This window comes from Saccoglossus kowalevskii, chromosome 8 (genome assembly GCF_978046115.1).
Source record: "Saccoglossus kowalevskii chromosome 8, keSacKowa6.1, whole genome shotgun sequence".
Classification (NCBI taxonomy): domain Eukaryota; kingdom Metazoa; phylum Hemichordata; class Enteropneusta; family Harrimaniidae; genus Saccoglossus; species Saccoglossus kowalevskii.
The window spans coordinates 21,663,198-21,685,717 of NC_140648.1; the positions used below are offsets into that span (position 1 = coordinate 21,663,198).

The 22,520-nt window shown below is 35.2% G+C and overlaps 1 protein-coding gene across 1 annotated transcript; it reads left to right on the forward strand.

The window, feature by feature from the left end:
* The first annotated feature begins 6,228 nt into the window (after positions 1-6,228).
* On the forward strand, positions 6,229-22,246 carry LOC102805470 (uncharacterized). Its single transcript, XM_085502757.1, has 29 exons — positions 6,229-6,429; positions 11,312-11,391; positions 11,512-11,539; positions 12,013-12,168; positions 13,374-13,496; positions 13,701-13,776; positions 13,923-13,966; positions 14,525-14,686; positions 14,790-14,868; positions 15,471-15,517; positions 16,002-16,166; positions 16,585-16,654; positions 16,812-16,864; positions 17,092-17,268; positions 17,482-17,554; positions 17,766-17,812; positions 17,914-18,087; positions 18,189-18,347; positions 18,537-18,606; positions 18,709-18,758; positions 18,910-19,023; positions 19,411-19,533; positions 19,689-19,856; positions 19,980-20,138; positions 20,259-20,414; positions 21,154-21,223; positions 21,631-21,677; positions 21,813-21,965; positions 22,176-22,246. The coding sequence occupies exons 2-29, from the start codon at positions 11,323-11,325 to the stop codon at positions 22,244-22,246; spliced, it is 2,883 nt and encodes a 960-aa protein (XP_085358883.1). The 5' UTR covers positions 6,229-6,429; positions 11,312-11,322.
* Positions 22,247-22,520: the final 274 nt, after the last annotated feature.

The window sequence follows — 22,520 nt, forward strand, 5'->3', positions numbered from 1 at the left end:
TCTGACAAAGTATCGCAAATCAGTCTGTAACGCATGTAATAGTCACCAATGCATGTTATATACCGTTTCCGTTCATTGTCTATTTCTTGAGAAATAAGTAGTCATGAACATGTTATCGTGTTTCTATTCAAGTTATAATAAGCTCTTCTATCTGCAACAAGAAGCTTTTATTGAAGAAAGCAATATATCAGGTAATTTTTCATTGATCATCAGGACTGTATTAATTAAGTCAAAATAGTTTAACCGATATTGTATACGTGCATGTAAGATTCGTTACTTGTCACGAATACTTATAGAGAGCTAATTACTGATATTAAACAAATTAAAGTCTGTCCTGAATTTTCTGATACCCGCATATTGTTGAAATATTATGCAAGGAACAGGTATAGTTCAGTTTTGTATTATATGAATGCCTGACTAAAATACCGAAACGTGTCATAACGGAACTTTCAAGGCCGCGGTCTGCTTCGTTGATTGACTTTTTTGTTATCAGTTATCAGTTCAACTACTTTTTTCAAACAAGTAGGCGGTGGTGTGAATGGGGCTATTACTACTTTCAGTTTCAATAGAAATTCGAAAACCATTTTGTTTTAATTAGTCATTTTGTTTCGGGATTGTTGATAACCACTCTTCGTCGAGTTGTAATAAACATTGTACATTGCTTGTGATACCTACGGGTTGAAATAAAGGTCGTTTAAAGACTAGTCTGATGATATGATTACAGTTGGGTCAGACGTTTATTTTCCCTTGTTTCGCGAACCCGCCGAATGAACAGGAACCGAAAATGAAATAAAAATATAAGTTTATTTCAGCGTGTTTTCTCGCGCCCGCCGACTTGTAAGTGCAAAAAATTGCTAAAAAAAATATTTGTATCTTCATTTTTTTCCGACCGCCGCCTAACAAATCCAAGTTGCATTTTCATGGGAGTATCATGATCAAAGTACCGAAGTCTCGCGCAGAAATATACTTTATGCTCGTTGGTTGACAGTGAATCTCGGGTATTGACCTTTCTGCGTGCTGCATGAAATCCCTCATTTATGCTGAAAATTGTGCCACATTTGGTACATTGCCAACCAGGTTATACATAGAATAAAATTGTATTTCATTTCTTCTCTCCGATCAATGATCTCACTTACAATTTTTTGAGAATCACACAAATCTAATGGAAAAAAAGAAATAATTTTATTTTTTCGCCCTCCTCAAAAAAAATTTACTTATAAAAACTCGAGAAACAAGGAATAACAAAGTCTGGCCTTAGTATCTTTTGTTTGTCAATTAGCATGTTGAAGTAAGCAATTCAATTCTAAAACCAATAAACGTTACAAATAACAAAGTTTTTACTCATAGAATTAAGGGTGGATTTCACAAGTGTCACTCCATGCACATTAGCACGTACATCTGTTTTATCATTGTGCTCTCGAATGTTAGCTACTTATTATGCTACATGCAGAAGGCCTGTAGATGCAGCGATATAACGTTTGGCGGAAGGTTTGTACATTTGTCCGCTACTATAGTTAATTAGCTTCTTGGGTTCGGATTAGTCCCTTTAAAACTTTCACACTATGTTTTATTCACTTGTATTCAGTAGGTTAGTAATCACGTGATTAAGACTACTCAAATATTTATACATCATGGTTTGAAAACAAACATGCTATAATAAAACCTGAATGGTTTTTATTTTGCGTCAAAACCCATCACTTACATAGTGTGACAGATTCCAACTCTAATAGATACAAGCTCCGGAAAATATTCAAGAATGTATCCCCCTCACCAACTGAATAACTAAACTGTAGATAATTTCATTTTAAAACATATACAATCAAATTTAATATGATCTGTATTGTTTGAGCTCCAAAATCGCCGTTTAAATATAAAAAAGCAACAACAGAAATGTAATTGATCCATGCGCCCACAAACCTGCATCTATACTTTGATGAATTACAAGATATTGAATGCTCAAAACCAAACCTGTCGGTGTCGGCTGCTTCTGATGTTGTGTGACAATCGCCACATTCCCAAATAGCATTTATCTTAAACATTGTTGTGAAATATATCTTATTCCCAGTAATAAATTATTTGATTAATAAATAAATAATCAATTATTTTTACAAACGCAATTTCACCTTGGTCGGCTTTTTTGAAGATAAGCTAAACATAGAATTATAATTGTAATTTTCAAAGAATAAATTTGCTTAACAAATTACTAAACTTGTATTTATTCAGTAATTTTGCATTAGTTAGATATTTATCTTATGACACTCAGTCAAAAACAAATGATAGTCACCCAGTTTCTTACATTGACTGGTAGAGTTAAATAAAGAAATAAACGTGTAATGGCAGTTTAAAAAGTTAACTGCTACTTTGTAATTCGTGTATTTTTCGATTCAATTGAATGAGTTGTAGATTCAGTAAATTATTACATGTGTTGAGTTTAAACTTGGTTTTCACATAATCTTTGTGTTGAGTGATTCTATTTAATGTGTTAAATATTACATTATGAATATTCCAGATCGGTCGATTGTTGCGATGTGGTATGCGATGGCATTGTCAAAATTCACTCGTAAAACTACTCGTGAATAACTATATTGCTATATAAAGGGCAATCAATAGTTTCTGCAAGTGAATATTCACAGCCAAGAAGATGAAAAACCCCGCGGCAGAGATATTACAATACTGCAAATCAGTCCAAGCATTTTTGTTTGCATTTCCACTTGCTCCAGAACCTGTTTCTATTTCCTCCACACCCCGAGTAGATAAAAGGTTCACACGTTCCCGTTAATTGGTCGAAATACCATCGTAGTAGCATTGCTCTACAGTGACCTGAATGTGACGAACCTGTACATCGATTCTTATCTGTGAAATACAAAATAATTATATCATACGTAGAACATACACGTTACATCTTATACTCGTACAGTTTTGTGCGCCGTATAACAGTACGGCATGAAATATAAATTTTGAGGATATACTTCAAGAACAATATTATGCAGATGGAAATGTGGCTGTGCACTTCCGTATTATATGTCGGATACTTCTCATTAATCAAAGGGAAACTGTAAATATATATATATATGCATACCATGCTGACACTTTTTCATATGCTGTACATATATATTTTGTCGGTTGTTGCAGGCGGTTACACGCATTGAGCATTCGTTTCGATAAGTATTATCGTCAGAGCCACACACTGGTATAATATACCCTTTATATACCATTTATAACACACGAATGGACAGACGCATCTACCCCATTTGCACTGCGCATAAAATCCGCATCTCATCGACGCACATGGATCGGAATTTTGTCCTGAAAATGAATTAAATTAGTTAATCTAAGGCAATCAGTCACTAAATTTAAGTCTAGCCACACTGCCTGAAATACTATAAACAATTATCGGGGATTTATTCCCAAAAGCATACAGTGGCTAAGCGCTATGCTTCAGAAAAATGTCTATCGGCTCCAGATCATTTATTTTTATAGAAGAAACTATCATATCCTATTGTCTTACTTGTATATCTAGAAAGTTTGTTTATTTATTTAGTTCCTGACCACCTCGTTTTGTTTCAGTTACTATAGATACCAAATCATGATGCAAATGCCATAGCCTGCCTGGCAGCTTATATGCAAACTTAAATTTACCGGCACAATCCAGTACGCTACCATCATCATTGATAAATGTTGCCTTACATTCCGCACAGTAATCAATTTCACATCGTGCGTATGGATATCTCTCGCACTGAGTGACTTCGCAGGGGTTTGTCGGACATTGTACAGACTTAGTACCATCTGGGCAAATGAACGTGTCCTGGGAAATGACATCTGTCGCGTATGTCACTCAAATATGTAAAAGAACAAAGTTTGGTTTATATATGATTTAACGAGAACACGCACATGGAAGTACTGTAATTTTGGGCGTGCGTATAATATGAAATATGCCGAATACTTCTGATTATTCAAAGAAATATATATATACGCATACCATGTTGACACTTGTTCATATGTTGTACATGTATATGATGCTGCTTTTTGCAGGCGGTTACACGAATTGAGCATTCGTTTCGATAAGTATTACCGTCAGAGCCACACACTGGTATAATATACCCTTTATAACACACAAATGGACAGACGCATCTACCCCATCTGCACTGTGCATAAAATCCACATCTTATTGTCGCACATGGATCATCATTTTGTTCTGAAAATGAATTAATAGGTGAACTTAAGAAATCGGTCATGATTATCGGGTATATATTTCAACAAACATAATAATATGGCTGAGCGTTATATTTGAGAAAAACATATCATATCAAATATATTATCATCTGAAACTAGTTGTATGTTTGTTTGTTTGTTTATTTATTTTCTGACTAGCTTAATTTGTATCTGGATAGTATATATATGATGAATTATAATGTAGCTCTTAAAGCCTGTCAGTGTATAATAGTTATTACCAGAGCAGTCCAATACGCTACCATCATCGTCGATGAATGTTGCCTTACATCCCCACAATAATCAACCTCAGGGGTTCGTTAGACATTGTACAGAGTTGGTACCGTCGGGGCAGGTGAATGTGTCCTGGAAATGAACATTTTATGAGCACTGTATAAGTATGAAAGTAATTAAACAATATACAAATACACGGGTCAGAGAGAAAGGGTAATTGAAATGTTAAATGTCGTTTTTTATGACACAGATCTAATTTCCAATTCTATTAACATCGGTTTGCAATAACATGTAGTATAAATGAAATGTGCGATAACAATGTATATAATCACACTGTTATTTTTTTGGGTAAAAGACGTTTAAGAAAGATACTCTGAAATATAATCTATGCTCGATAATATGACATACTCACCGCAGCCCTGCATACAATAAAACTACATGCTGCCGCAATCGATATTCTCAATAAAACTGGTAGCGTCCGCATCTTGATTACCTAAAGTTATACATATAAATTTAAATGTGTATCAATAGAATAGTTGACGTTAAAATGATAATAAATTCCGACACTCCGCCTTACTATACAAACGCGAATGTAAAGCAACGGCGTTGGGCAGTATAAGCGCACGATACGATATACCTGTTGTAATAGCTAAAGTAAACATGGCCTGTTATTAAAGGTAAATTCGAGTATGTCAGTTATAGTTATGTCACCTCCTAATCAAACACATATGGGCTTGCGATGTTATTCCATTTCTATACTCCAAAGATTAACATTTTGTTTAGTAGATTTTATAATTACGCGGGCACTTAGTAACATATGATTTGAGATACAGTACAGATGAAGAGTTGTTATAATGATGATGTCAAGTTATTTCCTCGTGACGGTAATAATTTTATAAATGTTCCCTGTATCAGTAGCATTTACTGTTTCATAATTACCTAATTTATTCATATCATGAAATGAATCAGTGAAAATTACATTAAACAGTAAATCAATTAGACTTGCGTACAGTCTCTTGCTTATTTTCTGGTGTTTTGTTCAATAAAATAAAATAGTAAGAGAGAGTGTTACTGCGAAATAACCCTTGCAAGGGACATACGTCTCGTGTTTATAACGCTGTAACCCGGCTTTCGCCATGTGTACACTCACATGATAAATTATTTTATAGAAAACACCAAAAAAATTACAAGAGAATGTTATCAAGTGTAAACTTCATTGGTATATCATCATAGATTTAGTGAAATACCATGACATTGGAACTAATTCTAGTTTTACCGCCCTCTCTGGCAATTCCGTCTTTGGTCTGTGTTAAATAGGGATTTCATGATGGTGCAGGTTTGTAATAAAACCATGTATAATTTCACGTGTGTTTATTAGTTTGTTTATTTTGTATTTGCAATCAAATATACTATATCATTTGACTATGACAATTATTTGTGAAAAGCCATTGTGTCAACACAGGTGGCGCTATTCAGCAAAGACCTGTGTCTTATGACGCATAACTAGCCTCGGAAGGCTAAATATCAATCATCCACCATTTTAGTCAGCGTTTCTTCCGCGGAACTATATACAAGTATTTTTTTTCTTGTTTTGAACACATTCTCTCCTTATTTTTAGCAAGATTGAATCTTTAATGAATTGATCAATTAAAATACCGCACAACACTCATCAGCATGTCTTATCTTATTAACATTAAAATGTATGTAAATTGCGAGGTTAAATGTCTAATGTTTCTCAATATTGTATTGACAAGCAGATCGCCACAAACCAACCGAATAGCGCCATCTGTGTTGGCACAGTGTGGAAATAGTTCCGACCACTTTTCCCATAGTTCCACGCGCGGTATGTGTCAGATCGGTTGGTTTGCGGCGATCTGCGTGTCAATGGTGAAAAGCAGCTATTCTAACCAACTAACTAACTACGCATGACTGCCCCGCGTTGTTAGAGCTGTGCAAAAAACACGTTTTCTTTGCTTCAAATACTTAGTAAGTGACTACTTTTATTCCAATACGTATTGTAAATACTTCTTAGTTACTGCCGTTTATTCATTTTGTTTTCTCGGTAAAAATCTACCGTATTTTAGTTGATTTTGTTTTTCACTTTTAGTTTGCTCGTCGTGGGTCCTTTCCAAGATGGCGGCCTCCACGGCGAGTACACGTGTTAACCATTTTGCAGGGCTAACACGGTAAACATGGTCTGAAATGCGAATCAATTGATGGGATACCAATTGAAGCATATGTTAAAAGTATTTCTGCTATTCTCAAACCTGTGAATATTATTGCCGCTTCTCGAGAGAGCGGAAGTGTTATTGTTTTTCTCGACTCTGTGAACGCTGTGGAAACTGTTTGTACAGCTGGTCTGTCAGTGGGAGACTGCTTTACCCATGTGCAACCCTTTGTTAAACCTGCCACTAAAATAATTCTCTCAGGTGTACCCCCATATATACTAAATCACATTATTCAAACTGAACTGTCAAAGTATGGCCACGTTGTTGCAATTTGCGCTTAATTCCACTCGGGTGCAAACAACCCGAGCTGAAACACGTCAAATCCTTTCGCAGTCAAGTTTATATGTTGTGCGACAATAATAAACTTGACGGTGTCATTAATGTCACTCACGAGGAGTGGCAATATCGTATCTACTTGTCAACTGATGATATTGTTTGTCACAGGAAACAAAAAAGGGACACATTATGAGAAACTGCCCAGTAAGTCAACGGCAAACTTCAAACGAACCAGTTTGCGATCATTCTCTTCCAAATAGTAAAACCCGCCCCGCCCCGACCCTGAACCAATACCTGTTGATCAGTCTACTATTGCTACTCTTGATAAAACTGATGAAGCAAACGACATTAATGAAAATGGTGATAATGATAACAATAGTCAAACTATGAAAGTTGACGACACGCCCGGAAATGTAGAGTATAACAGAAGTCACGAAAACAATATATGAATGATAAAGGTGACGATAACGTAATAGGTGTCAATGTGTTACTATACTACAAATCCTGCTAATCATAATGCGTTGCATTATAAACAAATATTTATCGCAAAGTTTTATTTTTATTTTTCCAGTTTGGTTTTACAAAAAAGTGTGACATTTCGTTATCGTCACCAAATAAACCGGAAGTTAAATTGGACAGATTAAAATACACGAGAATTTCACGCAACATGTTTTGCCTGACAGAATCTCGTAAGTATATGAATATACTTAAGAGATTATATGAGTATATGTATATTGAAATGTAATATTTCGGAGGATGCCATCATGGGAACATTGTACACCACTGTATTTGAGATGAAAGCATAATGCAGGCTAACAAGTGGTGTTACAGGGATATATATTATAAACGAAATTGTTTGCAGGATTACAATCTGAATACCATTAATTACCTATTAATAATTGATACAGTACACCGAATCCGTTCTGTAATATACAGCGTAACCTGACGATAAACGGTTTGGGGTCACAGAGTATTGTTTTTAATGGATATTGTCGCTGGATATTTAATTACGTTATCCTGTCGATAGTAAATCGTGTGTAAATTTGTGAGAAATTCTGTGAGATTTTGTTTAGACATGGAATCTGCAATACAGTCTGGTTAAGTTTGAACACTTAAGATTGTGTGTTAATTATACATCGCACTATTATGCAGAATCACACTTCCGTTCAATCCCAATCCAGTGATAATTAGAAAAAATGGCCCGAAATAAATCAGCGTGTGGTGAAAACAAGAATCAGTTATTTTGGAAGAGATTTCCTGCATCAAATAACGATCCAGTTATCTACATAGAATGTAGATTTTTGGATGACATTATATATATATATTGGGCAATTGGTTAATACAAATATTGGCTGTATAGCTGGAATTGTAATACAAGAGCACGATGTCACGCAGCTAATATTTGTTTGTAATAAAAATTACAGAGCAAAACAGGTTTACTAGATATTTTATTACTAACGCTCATCATATAAACTAGTTCTCAAAAAAATAGGTTGACAACCAGGCGAAGACGATACAAAACTCGTGTTCAGAAAGAAAAGGAATTCTTCTTTTGTTGTGTTGCATCGCCGCTAGGTGGCGCGATTTGTAGCACAGGTGTATCGGGAGACACGTACATTCCCGTGTCATCAATTTATCTGTCATCTCGTCATCTGTAGTCAATATTGTAGATAAACCGTTTTTTATTAATATAAATGTTCCAACAGTTATTTAATATATCATGCCTCTACGTCACATGGATTCACATGGAATTTTAATAAATACGGAAAACGCAGACAAGAACGTAAATAATTTCAACCTCAAATGCGTTACTTTGCTGTCTTAGGTTTATTGCGTTTCTAAAATATTTAAATGCCGCGATCTTTATAAATGCGCAAGTAACTATTTTTTCAACAATCATAATTCAAAACCCTTTATTACCTATTTCACATGGGATTCTATTGAAAACATGATTAATAACTGAAAAGATATGTTTTTATAATTGAACCAAACGTGATAATGCGACCAACACACTCGCAGTACAGCATGTGCAATTTTACTATGTATTTATAATTTATGTTGAATAATAAACAACATTGCACCCACGCAAATAATAGAGTTGGAAATTAACTTTTTCCTCAAACATACTTGCTTTCTTTCCTGAAACTTTAATAATCCTTAATTATCTAAAAAAAACGAGAAACTAGCAAACTAATCACTAACCAGATGCAATATGTTCTCTCAAATACCGTATGGCGTACACTTCGTTATTTTATTACATATATTGTTTACATAAATTACAAACATGTGTTGGAATTTTCTTGAAAAACCCGTATTATTAAAGATACTAGTTGGATTATTATTTTGATGACTAATCAATATTTTATGTACCGACAAAGCAAGTATTAGTGTATACAATTGCGATTTTTTACCATAGTACACACACGGCAGATGACGGTCCAGTTTTTAAGGTTAGTCTTATGAAATGTTGTTGGTGCATATTTAATAACAAAATACCCCGACATCGACACATTTGCATAAATTACATGAAAAAACAGGGCTTTTGCGGAAAGAAAACAGTACAGTATTTTAATGTTTTGTACTAAAATGCGTTACAACTAATGAAAACATTTCAAATCTCAGCTAGCAAAAACAGACCGACTGCCAAGGTCTGTTGTTCAAATTTGAAATTGTTCGATTTCTGCCATGGGTAAAAATAAACCAGCATTACGCTGTACCCGAACATTTCTGATTGCATACGTTTCAGGATTTGTCGGCCTTTCTATGTTTTTGACCAGATAGAGGTTTCTAAATTCATAAACAGAATGACTACAACGTATTTATTTGAATCTTCATATCATTAAAAGTTTTGTCAAAATTGAATTTTTACGTGAGTTAAATTAACTTAAAAAATGTGACATTCCCGCGCTTTTTGAAGGTTTTCCCTATGTTAACGACAATCTGTCATTATAGTGACTAGTGTGGTTTGAATCCACACTCGGTCGATATGGTACTTCGCATCGTAGACTCATAATATCGAAGTTGTTAGCTTAGAAAATAAGTACTGAAAGTATTACCGAACAAGCAAACCTTCAGCGTTAACGCGTTAACTGAATATTGATTCGCTGTCCATCGTTTATTTTTGTGAAATCCCGAATTGTATTTGTCTCAGCACAGTGTGAATGTTGTTGTTGAAATCAACATGGTGACGGACATACCCTTGCGGCTATGCCTTGCAATGAAGTTAAATAAATTGTGTAATATTTTAATTAAATAAACTCCTTTTACGCTCAATCCAAATTGCAATGAACAAACCAACCAGCCAACAAACCAACCAACCAACCAACCAATCAGGTGTTCTATTAGATATCCTTCTGCGAGACTACGTTCTCTCATGTAAATTTTAAACAAGTAACGAAAGACTAACGAAAATCCAAACGTATGTACAACTTCAGTCCCACAGAAATAATAATCTGATTCGTTACGCTTTAAATCTGATCGCTCGTTGTATCAAAACATAAATAATTTTAATATGCATTACATTCGGCAGCACTGATCTTAATGTGGAAATTAATTACACGGTGACGTATGTTCTTTCGACAAATATTAATCAGTTTGCTTGGTTGTGTACCTTTTTTATTAACTTCTGGTAGAAAGTAATTGTGCATAAAACTGGATACAAGGTTGTTGCTGAAATGATATATACACTATTAACATCTGGTCAATTTGATTATTCACAAATATAATTAACAGTAAATATGCAAATCTCGAATCTTTATTAATGTATTGAATTTCACTTTTTATTATTGAGTGCACTCCCTATAGCTTTGTTAGTGTATGATTGGTTATCTAACATTTGTTGGTAAGTCACGTTTAAAATTCGGTGGTCGTCGCGCTGCGCCGCGTCTTCGAATTAAATGTATTGCAACCAATGGATTTTACACGCGTTGTGTATGTCGCTATGAGTCCCATATCGAACAGGACGCGGCGCGACTACAACCACCCTTCAACATATTTAAATATTATGGGTTTGTTAACATTTACCAAGTATCCGTATACTATTAGTGTGCTCTTAAGTTGGCAAATTCCGTTAGAGCTGGTTGTTGACTGTGTTGAGTTGTTTGTCTTGACAGTGCAACAATTTACTATATCTCAATGTGTCAGTGATATAGGCGACAACCCGTCCTGGAGCGTGTAAAACCACGAAATAAATGAACTCCAGAAAATAGTAATCATGTCATCAAAAATAACTCCAAATTTAAACACGCCCTTAAATCCATTAATGAAATGAAACGAGGCGATGCACTAGTATATTCTAATTGGCTGTTGCTCATAGTAATTTACGTTTTTTATCACACTAAATTGTTCACCATGTTTTCATTCAGTTGTCTGCAACATGAAGTTAAGTTTATTATTGGTAGTTTACACATGCGTAATTGCCTGTGCAAATGCACGCGGTTTAAGGGTAAGTATAAATAAATAGATACTCATTTCCGTTGTTGTATATATATTCCCCCTGATTGTCTTCGGCCACTTAAACGAAAATTTAGTTAACGCCGTACTTTTCTTTTTCTCGACACACCAGCAAGTTGAAATAATAAGCGCCACTGCTGGTGAGTATTTGTGTTCATTGTTTCAACGTATTAACACGATATTCCCGATTATTTAAAACTACACGGTGTGTTACAAATATCGATAGTGTGAAGTGATAGCCTGGATAAGATATTATCCAAATCAATATCAATATATTTGGAGAGCTTTGTTTAATTGTGATATGAATTGTATCCTAATCTGCATTCGTGGGATGATATATTATAGCTCGGGCTCATTTTTTTTACAAACTCGTATTTTCTCTTGGTTGCATCATGGAGGTATATACCTCTATGGTTGCATACTTTGAAGCCCATTTATCTTCCTTGATTCTTTTTACCTCCAAGCTTTGACCCTTTTTAGTGAAATGTTTGTAAAATAGTTTATAAACTATTGTTATTATAATAGTATTTCAAAGTATATCAGGCATCATATAGATTGTAGTGGACGACTGTGTTGTTGAAAGTCATTTCATATATTTGAAATATTATTCTAGAATTGAGATGTTCCGATGGATCATTGGTTAACTGCTTAGTGGATCCATGTGATGTGACGTCATGCGAACTTCCTTATGCTGGATGTGAAGCTGATTACTGCGGTGGTTGTAACGCCATATACTATGATGCTGACGGCAATGTATTGGATTGTTCGGGTAATTATACCATAACTGATTGTACCATTGTGTACCATTTTATTTATTGACTATGTAGTTTTGTTTTGTTTTTGTGTGCCGTGTTATCAATGGTTGTCAATCAATTGTTTTGTGTTCTTGGACATGTAGATTTCCCTATAAGACTTTTGTTTGAGGATTTATGGTTGGATATGTTATTGCAACATTGGAACACAGAAATGTTTCAGCAGACTTACCTTTGTTTACTGGTTTAATGTTGTTCATTAATCCACAGCTCAAATTATGCATTCGGGTTAATCGCAAGCTAGATCGACGTGGTAATCATTAAAGTGTATGTTTTGTAATACGTCAAAAATAGTTAATAATACAACTACGAGTCAATATCATTGATGATTTACCTCATTATAATACGACTTGGATATAATAAACCGTACTGAAGAATTTATTGCACGCAAGTAAATGTTCCAGTATATTTTCACTCTTGTTATATCGTAAAATATTACGATTTCAAAAGTCCTACATTCAAAGTTACACTTTTTACCAAGGAGGTTGTAACAAACTTAAATATAAAGATGCAATCATGATTCGAGTCTTCAGGCTGGGAATTGCCCACCTCATGTTGTCAAACTGTTTTTATCTCGGCTAAGCTTGATTACTTAGAACGTCAAAAGTGTCGTCTGCGTATAGAAATATTTTAATAACAAATCAAATATTTCATTAAGCTTTTTACAAACTATTGACATGTATTTGAAAATCTAAACGATACACCCTGTGATCTTGATATCACAACATGAGTGGGAATGTGGCACAACAAATAACTGTGTATATCCATCTTTCAGAACTTTATTTGGAATTGCTCCTTAATTTGTTTGATGTGTTTGCCTTGTTCAGCATGTTCGTAGTTTAGCAAAGTTAGTTATTATTATTATTGTTATTATCTTTCTATACCGTAATTACGCTAGATATCCACCACTTCATTTATAAAAATAAGTCCCATAACACTCACACGTCAGCTGTTTGTATAAACCTTATAGCTTTTATTTTGAAGCTTTGGTTTTCTTAAAGATTTGTTTTGTTTTATAATCACGGAAGCTTTGAATTTCTTACTTTAATACACGTACTCTGTTTATTTTTATACCTCTTCACAGTTGGGCTAAAGAGTTTTAAACGCATTTATCAAATATTCCTACTTCTGATGCTATTGTCGTTCCGTACTTTATTTTTAGATCACCTTGGCGAATGTCCAAGAATTGGTAATGATGACCAAATATGTGTCCCGTGCATAAGAGACAGGAACTGCGGTACCTCTGAAAAATGTTGTGATGATTGTTGCAAGGTTGCTGTAATAAGTAAGAATTTGATATCGATGTATATTGTAGTACTCATACAATGAAATTTCAATATATGCTTTAGTCGATATAATAACAACAAAGTTCACCCCAGAAACAGTGGACATACAATGTCAATGACATCATAACTTATTTTCTACCTCGGTTTCGCCTTGGTTAACAATAGGAGTAACGTTTGTATATTGCTAACCCCATTTTATGTAGAGCCGTATGGGTGTCTTATGAGTGATGGTTCATTCTGGCCAGATGGTGCTTATCGTACAATAGACTGTGTCCTATGGTATGTACGAGTACAATGCAATATATAATGTCACGGTTCATTCAATATTCACGTTTATTGTAATATAAAGTAAACACGACAGTGAATTCTGTTTTATTTGTGTATGTGTTATTATTTTGAATATATAATTTACTTTCTTTACTCAGTCAGTGTCAAGGCACGGCGTTTAGGTGCATTGTACAGATATGCGGTGAGTTCCTTTAAAAAGTTTCCACCACAAAATACTTTAAATTTAATACTTTTTTAGTTCATCGTTTATCAATCATTACTATGTTCATAAAAGATGTCTCGTATTTCAGAGATTTGTGAACGTAAAATTGCAAAGTAATTTAATTATCATGGTACCAGCACTCAATACACGGAGTTTGATTGTTCATGTACAGTAACCAAGACACAATATTATAAATTCTTACATAACCTACCTCACATGATGAAATGTAATTTAGAATAGACTTCTACACATCACTGTCTTAAACTAATCCATTTTTAGTTAAGCAAATTAATAATTTATTAACAGCATGTGCAATCAAATCATACAGATTTTTTTTAGAAATTTTATTAAGTATTATGATTTTCCTCACGATCAATCTAGCTCCAATGATTTTGAAGTCAGTACTTCTTCATGGATATAGTATCAGTCAATTTTACAACATTGTTATTGTTGTCTAAACAAGCGTGTTTTATGTATTATGTCAAATTGGCTTGCGATAAAGAAATGAAATTATATTATAAAGTTTTCCTTTCATAGATGTGCATCCATGTCCCGGTGGTGTTCATTTGACCTCACATAGTTATACAGTGTTTTGTGGTACCACTCCTCAAACGGGATCCATTATTATAGAAGACTGTCCATTCGGGTATTCCTGTCTCGGAGATACCAACTATAAATATTCTCTGTGCTGTCCTGATGGTAAAATATTTTTAATATAATTCAGTTTGCACAATTGTATGAACAGTATAAATTTACTCTTTCAATTATGAATATTAATATAATATATTTGTTGTACCGACAGATACTACTTTGGGCTGCTATGTGAATAATGCTTATATACCAAATGGTAATTACTATATTAACGACGAGTGTCATGCATGGTGAGTTAAAATGCGTAAGAAACTATTTAAAATGAAAATGAACTTTTGGAAGCATATCTTTATTAGCTTTCCATATAAATTAATTACATTTTAGGGATTCAAGACCTTAAACAGCTTTCATTATTATGTTTATATTGATATTATGCGTTCCTATTCAAAATATATTCACACCAGTTTTTATTTAGTTTAGATTGACCCCATAGAGAAAGCGTTCCTCTGAACGTTCACCGGCTTTAATGAGTATAGTGGGGATGAGTCACACAGAAACTGAAAGTCAAATATAAACTGACAGCTCTCAAATCCTCGTGCTCGTACATTTATTTAGGGGTCTAAATTGTTGGTTGGTAACATATATTTGCTCCACTTAGATTCAAACTTGTTTTTGTTCGATTGTTGATGTCATTTAATTGCTTCCAATACTGCATACATCACACAGATGAGGAAGATGTCATACATAGTTTAAGGTTTGTTCTCCTGCGGGCGTCTTGACATCCGGGCATTTCTGCTATGTCACTTTACTTCGTATTGTTATCAAGTGATCTTGTTGCACATATTCGTCATAATCCAGATGTCATTATAATGTTGACTTTGTTTTTTTTCAGTCAATGTGTAAACGGTAGGATTACACGTGAGGACACACCGTTATGTGGTAAGTGTATATCCATTAACCTCTGCATATGAAATGTGAAAAGGATTTGTTAACGCATAATATAACTTGTTTGTTGACGCTAGTGACGTCATGGACTAGTAGGATCCACAAATCGAGGGCGAGTGGATAATACACCCCATGAGTCCCATTTTCATAAAGACACACATCACATTATGATCTATGCTACTTGGGAATGGCGTCTAACAGTGTCAGTGACTGTCAATTCTCGCAACGATCTTTCTTTTTCGCTCTTTTGTCCTTTTCAAATACGCATAAATTGATGACGTGTTACGTTTACTGTTCGATAATGGTATAAACGTCATAAAATTGAATGAATGCACCGTGTGCACGTGATCATGCGATAGACATTTTCTTATCGCATTGCGGTGTCAGATGAATTGTAATAAAGTTGTAGATAAACAGTTTTATTTTGAACTAGTCGGTTTTAAATTTTAGACTTCATTTTTGAATATATTATCTGTAGATAAAATGTGTCCCAGTGGAGTACAACCTTATAAAGACGACCAAAACATGAATGCATTGTGCTCCATTGCAATTGGTGTTGAAAGTATATTAACTCGGACCTGCCCACGTGGTTTCTACTGTAACATGATAACGAGTTCGCACGGTGTGTGCTGCCCGCTGAAACGTAAGTATTTACATATTTTATTTTCATTTTCCATTGCGAAATCAGACTTTAAGGCGTCACAGTTCCTGTCCTGTCCCATGCTACGTATGCAAAGCGCGTATATTACATTTTTTCACAATTACATTTTTGAAACGCTATACAACGATTGTAACGTTTCAATGTCTACTGTGCTAAGTAGCGACAAATTTAATTGTTACGAACTGCTACTTTTAACAAATAAATAAAAAAGTCTCTAATTTATTCCTCATTTATATTATGGGTTAATTAACATATACACATCTTCGCAAGTGTTTTCAAATGTTATTGCTTTTTCTCCGCCAACTAGGTTGTTAAACGTAACTCATTTAGAGAAAAAAAACATCTTTTCTGGGTGATCAAGACCGTAATTTTATATACATTCATTTGCTCTATTTACCAGTTGATGTGTGTTATTATAACGGCGTTGCGTACCCAGTTGGTGGAACCGTGATATGGGGCTGCGCCCTCTGGTAGGTTTCACATATTTGTTATTATTGTTCAGTTAACGACATGCTGCCCATTACTGCCCATGCGCTAGTATACTGCCTATACGTGCTAATGACATGAACAAGTAGTTTTTATAATCGTGCAATATCACTACACTAACGTTTTTGATTGTGTCCCCAGTCAATGCCGGGATGGTGGATTTGTATGTTTGTATCCCCCTGGTCTTATCTGTGGTAAGTTCCGACAATATTTGGTACTTCAAGTTCAACAGCAAATGTTAACATAATAAATATGGCAATATATATATATAAGTTTTGGTCGACGAAGCAAATTAACCAACAACAAACAATATTATGAAATGATTGCAAGTATATATACTGCTTGTAGATACAGTTGTATGACCTATTACAAATTACTCTGTTGTTTCCTGTCTTTTTAATACCAGCGCACTTTTTTACAGATCCATCAGAACCCATCTGCCCCAATGGCGATGATTACTATACAATTACGGGAACAGATGTTAATTTCTGTACACTTCCACTGGATGCACCATTGGGTCTTACACAAGGGGATTGCCCGGCTGATTATTTTTTCCATCCTTTAGACCTCGGATACAGTATATGCTGTCCAGCAATTTGTAAGTCTTCTCTTTCACTACAAATCGTCTTCAGTGGTGTTTGTTATTGCAATTCTCTTTTAAACTATTGTTCACCGACACGATGCCAATGGACTGGATAAAAATGACCACGCAAAACATTTATGCGAAACCGTAACTCTTGGCGCATGCCACCATACTGGATAATTGGTGACATCAAGCGTTGATAGTATGTGTATTTATTTATATCTGTAGCTGGAGATTGCGTTGTTAATGGAGTTCTGATTCCGAATGGCGGAGTGATTCTGATGCCAGACTGTGTGTTATGGTGGGTATTACAGATTTAATAATAATGTCGGCTAAAACACAGTGTATTTTCGTAGCATCTTCTTTGGTGTTCTCTATTCAATCTCATATTTAGTGAACGTGAAGTAATAATTAGCAAACCCCATCTTAAAACCTGTTGACGAAACTATGATTGGTAGCACATGCATCGGCGATCACATTCTCACTAGTAAATGTTTTGTTCGTATTCTCAGTAAATGTATAGACGGCGCCATGGCATGCATAGAGGAATTACCATGTGGTAAGTAACAACATCACTAAAAACAACAGTTATTGTACCTACAATTATCAATTATGTATAGTATATAAAACGTATATTTGTTTTTGTTTTTTTCTTTCTAGATGAAATATGTCCGAACGGAGGTGATCCATATGTAGAAGATGGTGTTGGAACAGTGTTCTGTTCAGGAGCTCTTCTGACATCAGAATACTATGCAACGAGAATAAAGCATTGTCCAAGAGGATATGAATGCACTGCGCTAGATTCGAGTGGTCTATCGGTGTGCTGTCCTATTAGTGAGTACCGTACATTAATTAGTTTTAACCGACTGCTATAAAGTACACTCTGACACACCGTACATTTAATTTCACGTGATTCCCGTTTGTCCTGTTTATAGGAGATCCGATTGGATGCCCCTGTCCTCGCATTCCAATAGATAGCTTTCCAGTATGCCTATCCAACTGTGACAATTGTATGAACCATCCGCCATACGACATTTGTTGCATTGATGAGAAAGCGTGTCCAGGAGGCTGTGTTGGATTCATTAATACTGTTGGTGGGTTATGTTCACGTTATTTTTTACTATGGTAACATGCAGTATATGCGACATACAAGTGCAAATGTGTTCAATCTGTAGCACCTGTGTTTGATTCAACAAATGACCGGAAGTGTTCATCCATGTATAATATATTACAATATGTACTACATGTGCGCTCATTATTGTGGTTTTCTATTGTTTTTATAGGTTACTGTAGATATGATTGTGAATACTTTATGCCAGGAGATACTATAACAGTACCACTATGCACAGAATGGTATATACTTTTCAAATACCTTGTATATAAATCGATTGGCAATTCATTTATATTTGCGTAGGTAATTTGTGTTGTCTAATGTACATTGTTTATTTCTTGCAGTCAATGCACAAACGCCGAATGGGACCCCTGTACCACAGACCCATCTTGCAGTAAGAAACATTCTGTTATGGTTTACGTCACAATAATGTTATTTTCGTGTCCATTGCATGCGCAAACGGTAATTTACATAAACAGTACTGGCGCATCTTCACCGGGAAATGTATAACGTTACTATTCTCTCGTTTGATTTTTTTGTTATAGCTTGTGTTACTCCACAAACGGACGATGTGGGTAATGTAGTCACGTGTTTGACAGATGCAGATTGCTTGCATGTATATGGCTTCACATGCATTGATAGGATATGCTGTAACGGTGGTAGGATTTAAGTTAAACATTATAATATGAACGTTGATTTCACTTGATCGTCTGATGTTGAAACTCACCAGCAATTTCTGTGAATATCGTTAGGTGCTACATTTATGATACAAACATTAGTCCAACAGTAGTATTAAAATGTTTACTTTGAATTAATTATAATTTACCCCGCCATGTAATCCGTGTTATGTACTTGCTTTACTTTCTATGTCAACAGCTACGAGTTTATATTTTTCTTTGTGCCAGTTTGTTGTACTTTTCGACAATACCAAAAAACCCAGTATTTTGTGACATCAGTTTGACAGGAAATCGTTATACTGTTTTAGATCAGATCGTAGTAATATTTGACTACTATTGTATAATACACACTGTTTTTTTTACCAACAGACTGGGTTCCTTGCGAGAAGCCCTTGTTAGCTGAAACTGGATACCCGTACAATTGCGCATTTACAGAATGTCCGACTGGATATTCCTGTGTGCTTAATTTTGAATATGGTGCATGTTGTCCAGGTAGGGTCATGCTCGTAAAAAATGTATTATGGCCATATATACTGAACTAACATATTTTTGTGCAAATTGTACGATTCGATCTCTCGCAATATGTTCACAATGTCATTAACAGAGGTATTGCAGAAATAGTAATAGCTCGGTATCTAATTGTACAGATAAATACCCATGCTGTCTTGAACCTGAATCTGGACCGTGTGAAGCATATTTGCCACGATGGTATCACGATTGCCGGGATAACAAGTGCAAAGAATTTATTTACGGTGGATGTCAGGGGAATGATAACAATTTTCATACTAGAGCAGATTGCGAAAAAGAATGCGGAGGTAAGCAATGTGCAAATGGAATTTACAGTATCCCAGTTTATAAATACGGATTCCTAACAAAATGATAGAATTCATTTCAGTAATAATTAATTACAGATATATGATAATATTTTAAAATTATAGGTGACTGCTGTTTACCTGTTGATCCTGGTACGTGTGAAGGTTCCATTTCCAGATGGTACTTCGACTGTGAAATAAATGAGTGTATAGAGTTCATATACGGAGGATGTGAAGGAAACAACAATAATTTTGAAACGGAAGAAGCGTGTAGACGACATTGCGGTGAGCAACATGTCATCTGTGTACTCGTAATGGCATAGATATTACAAGAATATTAACACACAGCACTGCATGTGATTAGTATCACGTGAATATCATTATTATATCTTTTTCCAAAAAAAGATGGACCATGCCCGTGTCCTGAAGGATTTCTGGGGCAAATGTGTTGGTTGAATTGTGACGTTTGTGATGAACATGCATCAACGACGCCAAACTATATTTGTTGCGACGACGGTAGCTGCCCGGCACCAGCATGTCTTGGAGGAGTATACACGCCAGGTAATTGAAATTACAGTATAGATACAACAGCTTAGAGAATATCAGCTGACCTTCGCTTTTCTGTGCTTAGTCGAAACCTGTCCTTTTATTGGCTTTAGTCACGTCTTATATGCCTGGATCTGGATGGCTTAAGTTTATGTCCCAGAACTAAATTGACTATAATACCATAGAAATAGAAATCGAGGTACAGGTACCGATCAGCCCGTTGTAGTAATTATAATTGCCTAAAATGGTAAATTTATATGCGAATTGATCGAGAAAATGCCCGCGAATAACATACTACGCGTACGCAATATGTGTAATATATGAAATCTACTACACACTCAAGAGAATATCACCATACAACGTAATATAATGGATATACCATATCCACGGAATTGCAACGCCGTGCTCGGGGATAATTTATCACAATGTATGCTATTATCCCCCCCCCCCTCCAGAGAACCCGTATATTCGCCTCCAAAATTATTCTCTCGCACAACCTGTACATGAGCGTGTATGGCTGTTTCTGACCTAATCAAACATCTCGATTGCCAGAATCTTTGGACCACATTTCCCACCACCTCAGTACAATATTTTGCCCATGTATATTTATTTTTTATTTATTTCTAATTTTGGCTCAAATGGACTTAAAAATATTTGAAAATTTAAAGAAATTGCGAATGGTGACACATGTTGACCCTTGCGCTTCAAAGAGTTAATAATTATAGACACTCACAATTTTTTTTAATTTTCACAGAAGGATTTTGTGAGTTGGACTGCGAGTATTACTCGCCAGGAGATGTAGTAAACGAAGATTGTGAAATATGGTAAGAGATTGGTTTTTCTGATTATCTTCGGTTAAAGCGCGGCAGTCGTAGCGCAGCTCATGTGCGATATTTGTGTTGATAAATATTTATTTTCCCACAATGCAATGCGCTCTTCTAATGGAAATCATGAGTACGAGGTTTAACCTGAGCGCGACTTGCCTCCTTTGATACATTCCAATCACCTAAAAATACCTAATTAAATCTTGGTAACGTCCCAGTTTGTACTCGTTGATCTGCCAAGTTGCCATCTTTGTTTATATGAGACCCATATGTCTCGTGCATGCCTGCCGTGACGACTACCGCCCTTTAAGTTCCATTAGACTTATTAGATTTAACTAATACGAAACTTACAATCGTAGACTAGATTTAAATATTCTTGAACAAAACATTTGTATACTTTCTATCAGCATTTGTAGAGAAGGGGATTGGATTTGTCGACCTGACCTGGCATGCGGTGAGTACATGTTACTTTTAAAATGTCGTGCATACAGACATTTCAATTTCAAAATTAATACAACAGTAAGTTCGAATTGCTCGACTGTAATTGTTTTTTGTGTGTTGCAATGTGTGACAATGATTGTTTTCACAGGTGGACCATGTCCTTGTCCAATCGATTTTGTACCGGAAGTGTGCTGGGTATCGTGCGATGAGTGTATTGCAAATCCTGATCAGGATTACCTTTGCTGTTCGGACATTGAAAACTGCCCGCCTCCTTCATGCCTGGGTGGACATTATATTGAAGGTATTTCAGCGTTTAAATTTGGAAATGGTATGGGTATAATTAAGAAATATATATCACATCATATTTGTGTTTTAACAATATACACTGTACTAGTATAATGATATTTACATGCCCGGTGCTATGACGTTTGTAATATGTGGTGATTTGATTGAATGCTGCACGACAGTATTCGACAAACGCCATTATAAAACTCTTTACATCCGTTCTTAGGTTACTGTGAAAAGAACTGTACTTACTACAATCCATTTGAAACGTATGTAGAAAACTGTGAAATATGGTAAGCAGCAAAAACGTCTACTCCACACATGTATTCCCCGCAGTGAGTGTAAAGTAACAATATTGTAATTGCTATCCCGATAATCACTGTGTGATGTTTTACAATAGGTGCAAAAATAATTCGTATATAAAAACATGTGTTCGAACTCAACAGTTATTAGCTCCGACATTACCAACAACTGGCACTGTAATCTCATGCAGAATCAGTGGAAAACAAAACCCAACAATCAGCTTGGGTGAAAATAACGTTCTGGTAAACCTGTCCGTGCAGTAATTGGT

Bases quoted from the DNA above. Each gene is read 5' to 3' on its own strand.
- LOC102805470 (XM_085502757.1), top strand. From the start codon at position 11,323: ATGAAGTTAAGTTTATTATTGGTAGTTTACACATGCGTAATTGCCTGT. The intron at 12,169-13,373 runs GTAATTATACCA...CTTTATTTTTAG, and splicing joins CAATGTATTGGATTGTTCGG to ATCACCTTGGCGAATGTCCA. The intron at 14,687-14,789 runs GTAAAATATTTT...TTGTACCGACAG, and splicing joins TTCTCTGTGCTGTCCTGATG to ATACTACTTTGGGCTGCTAT.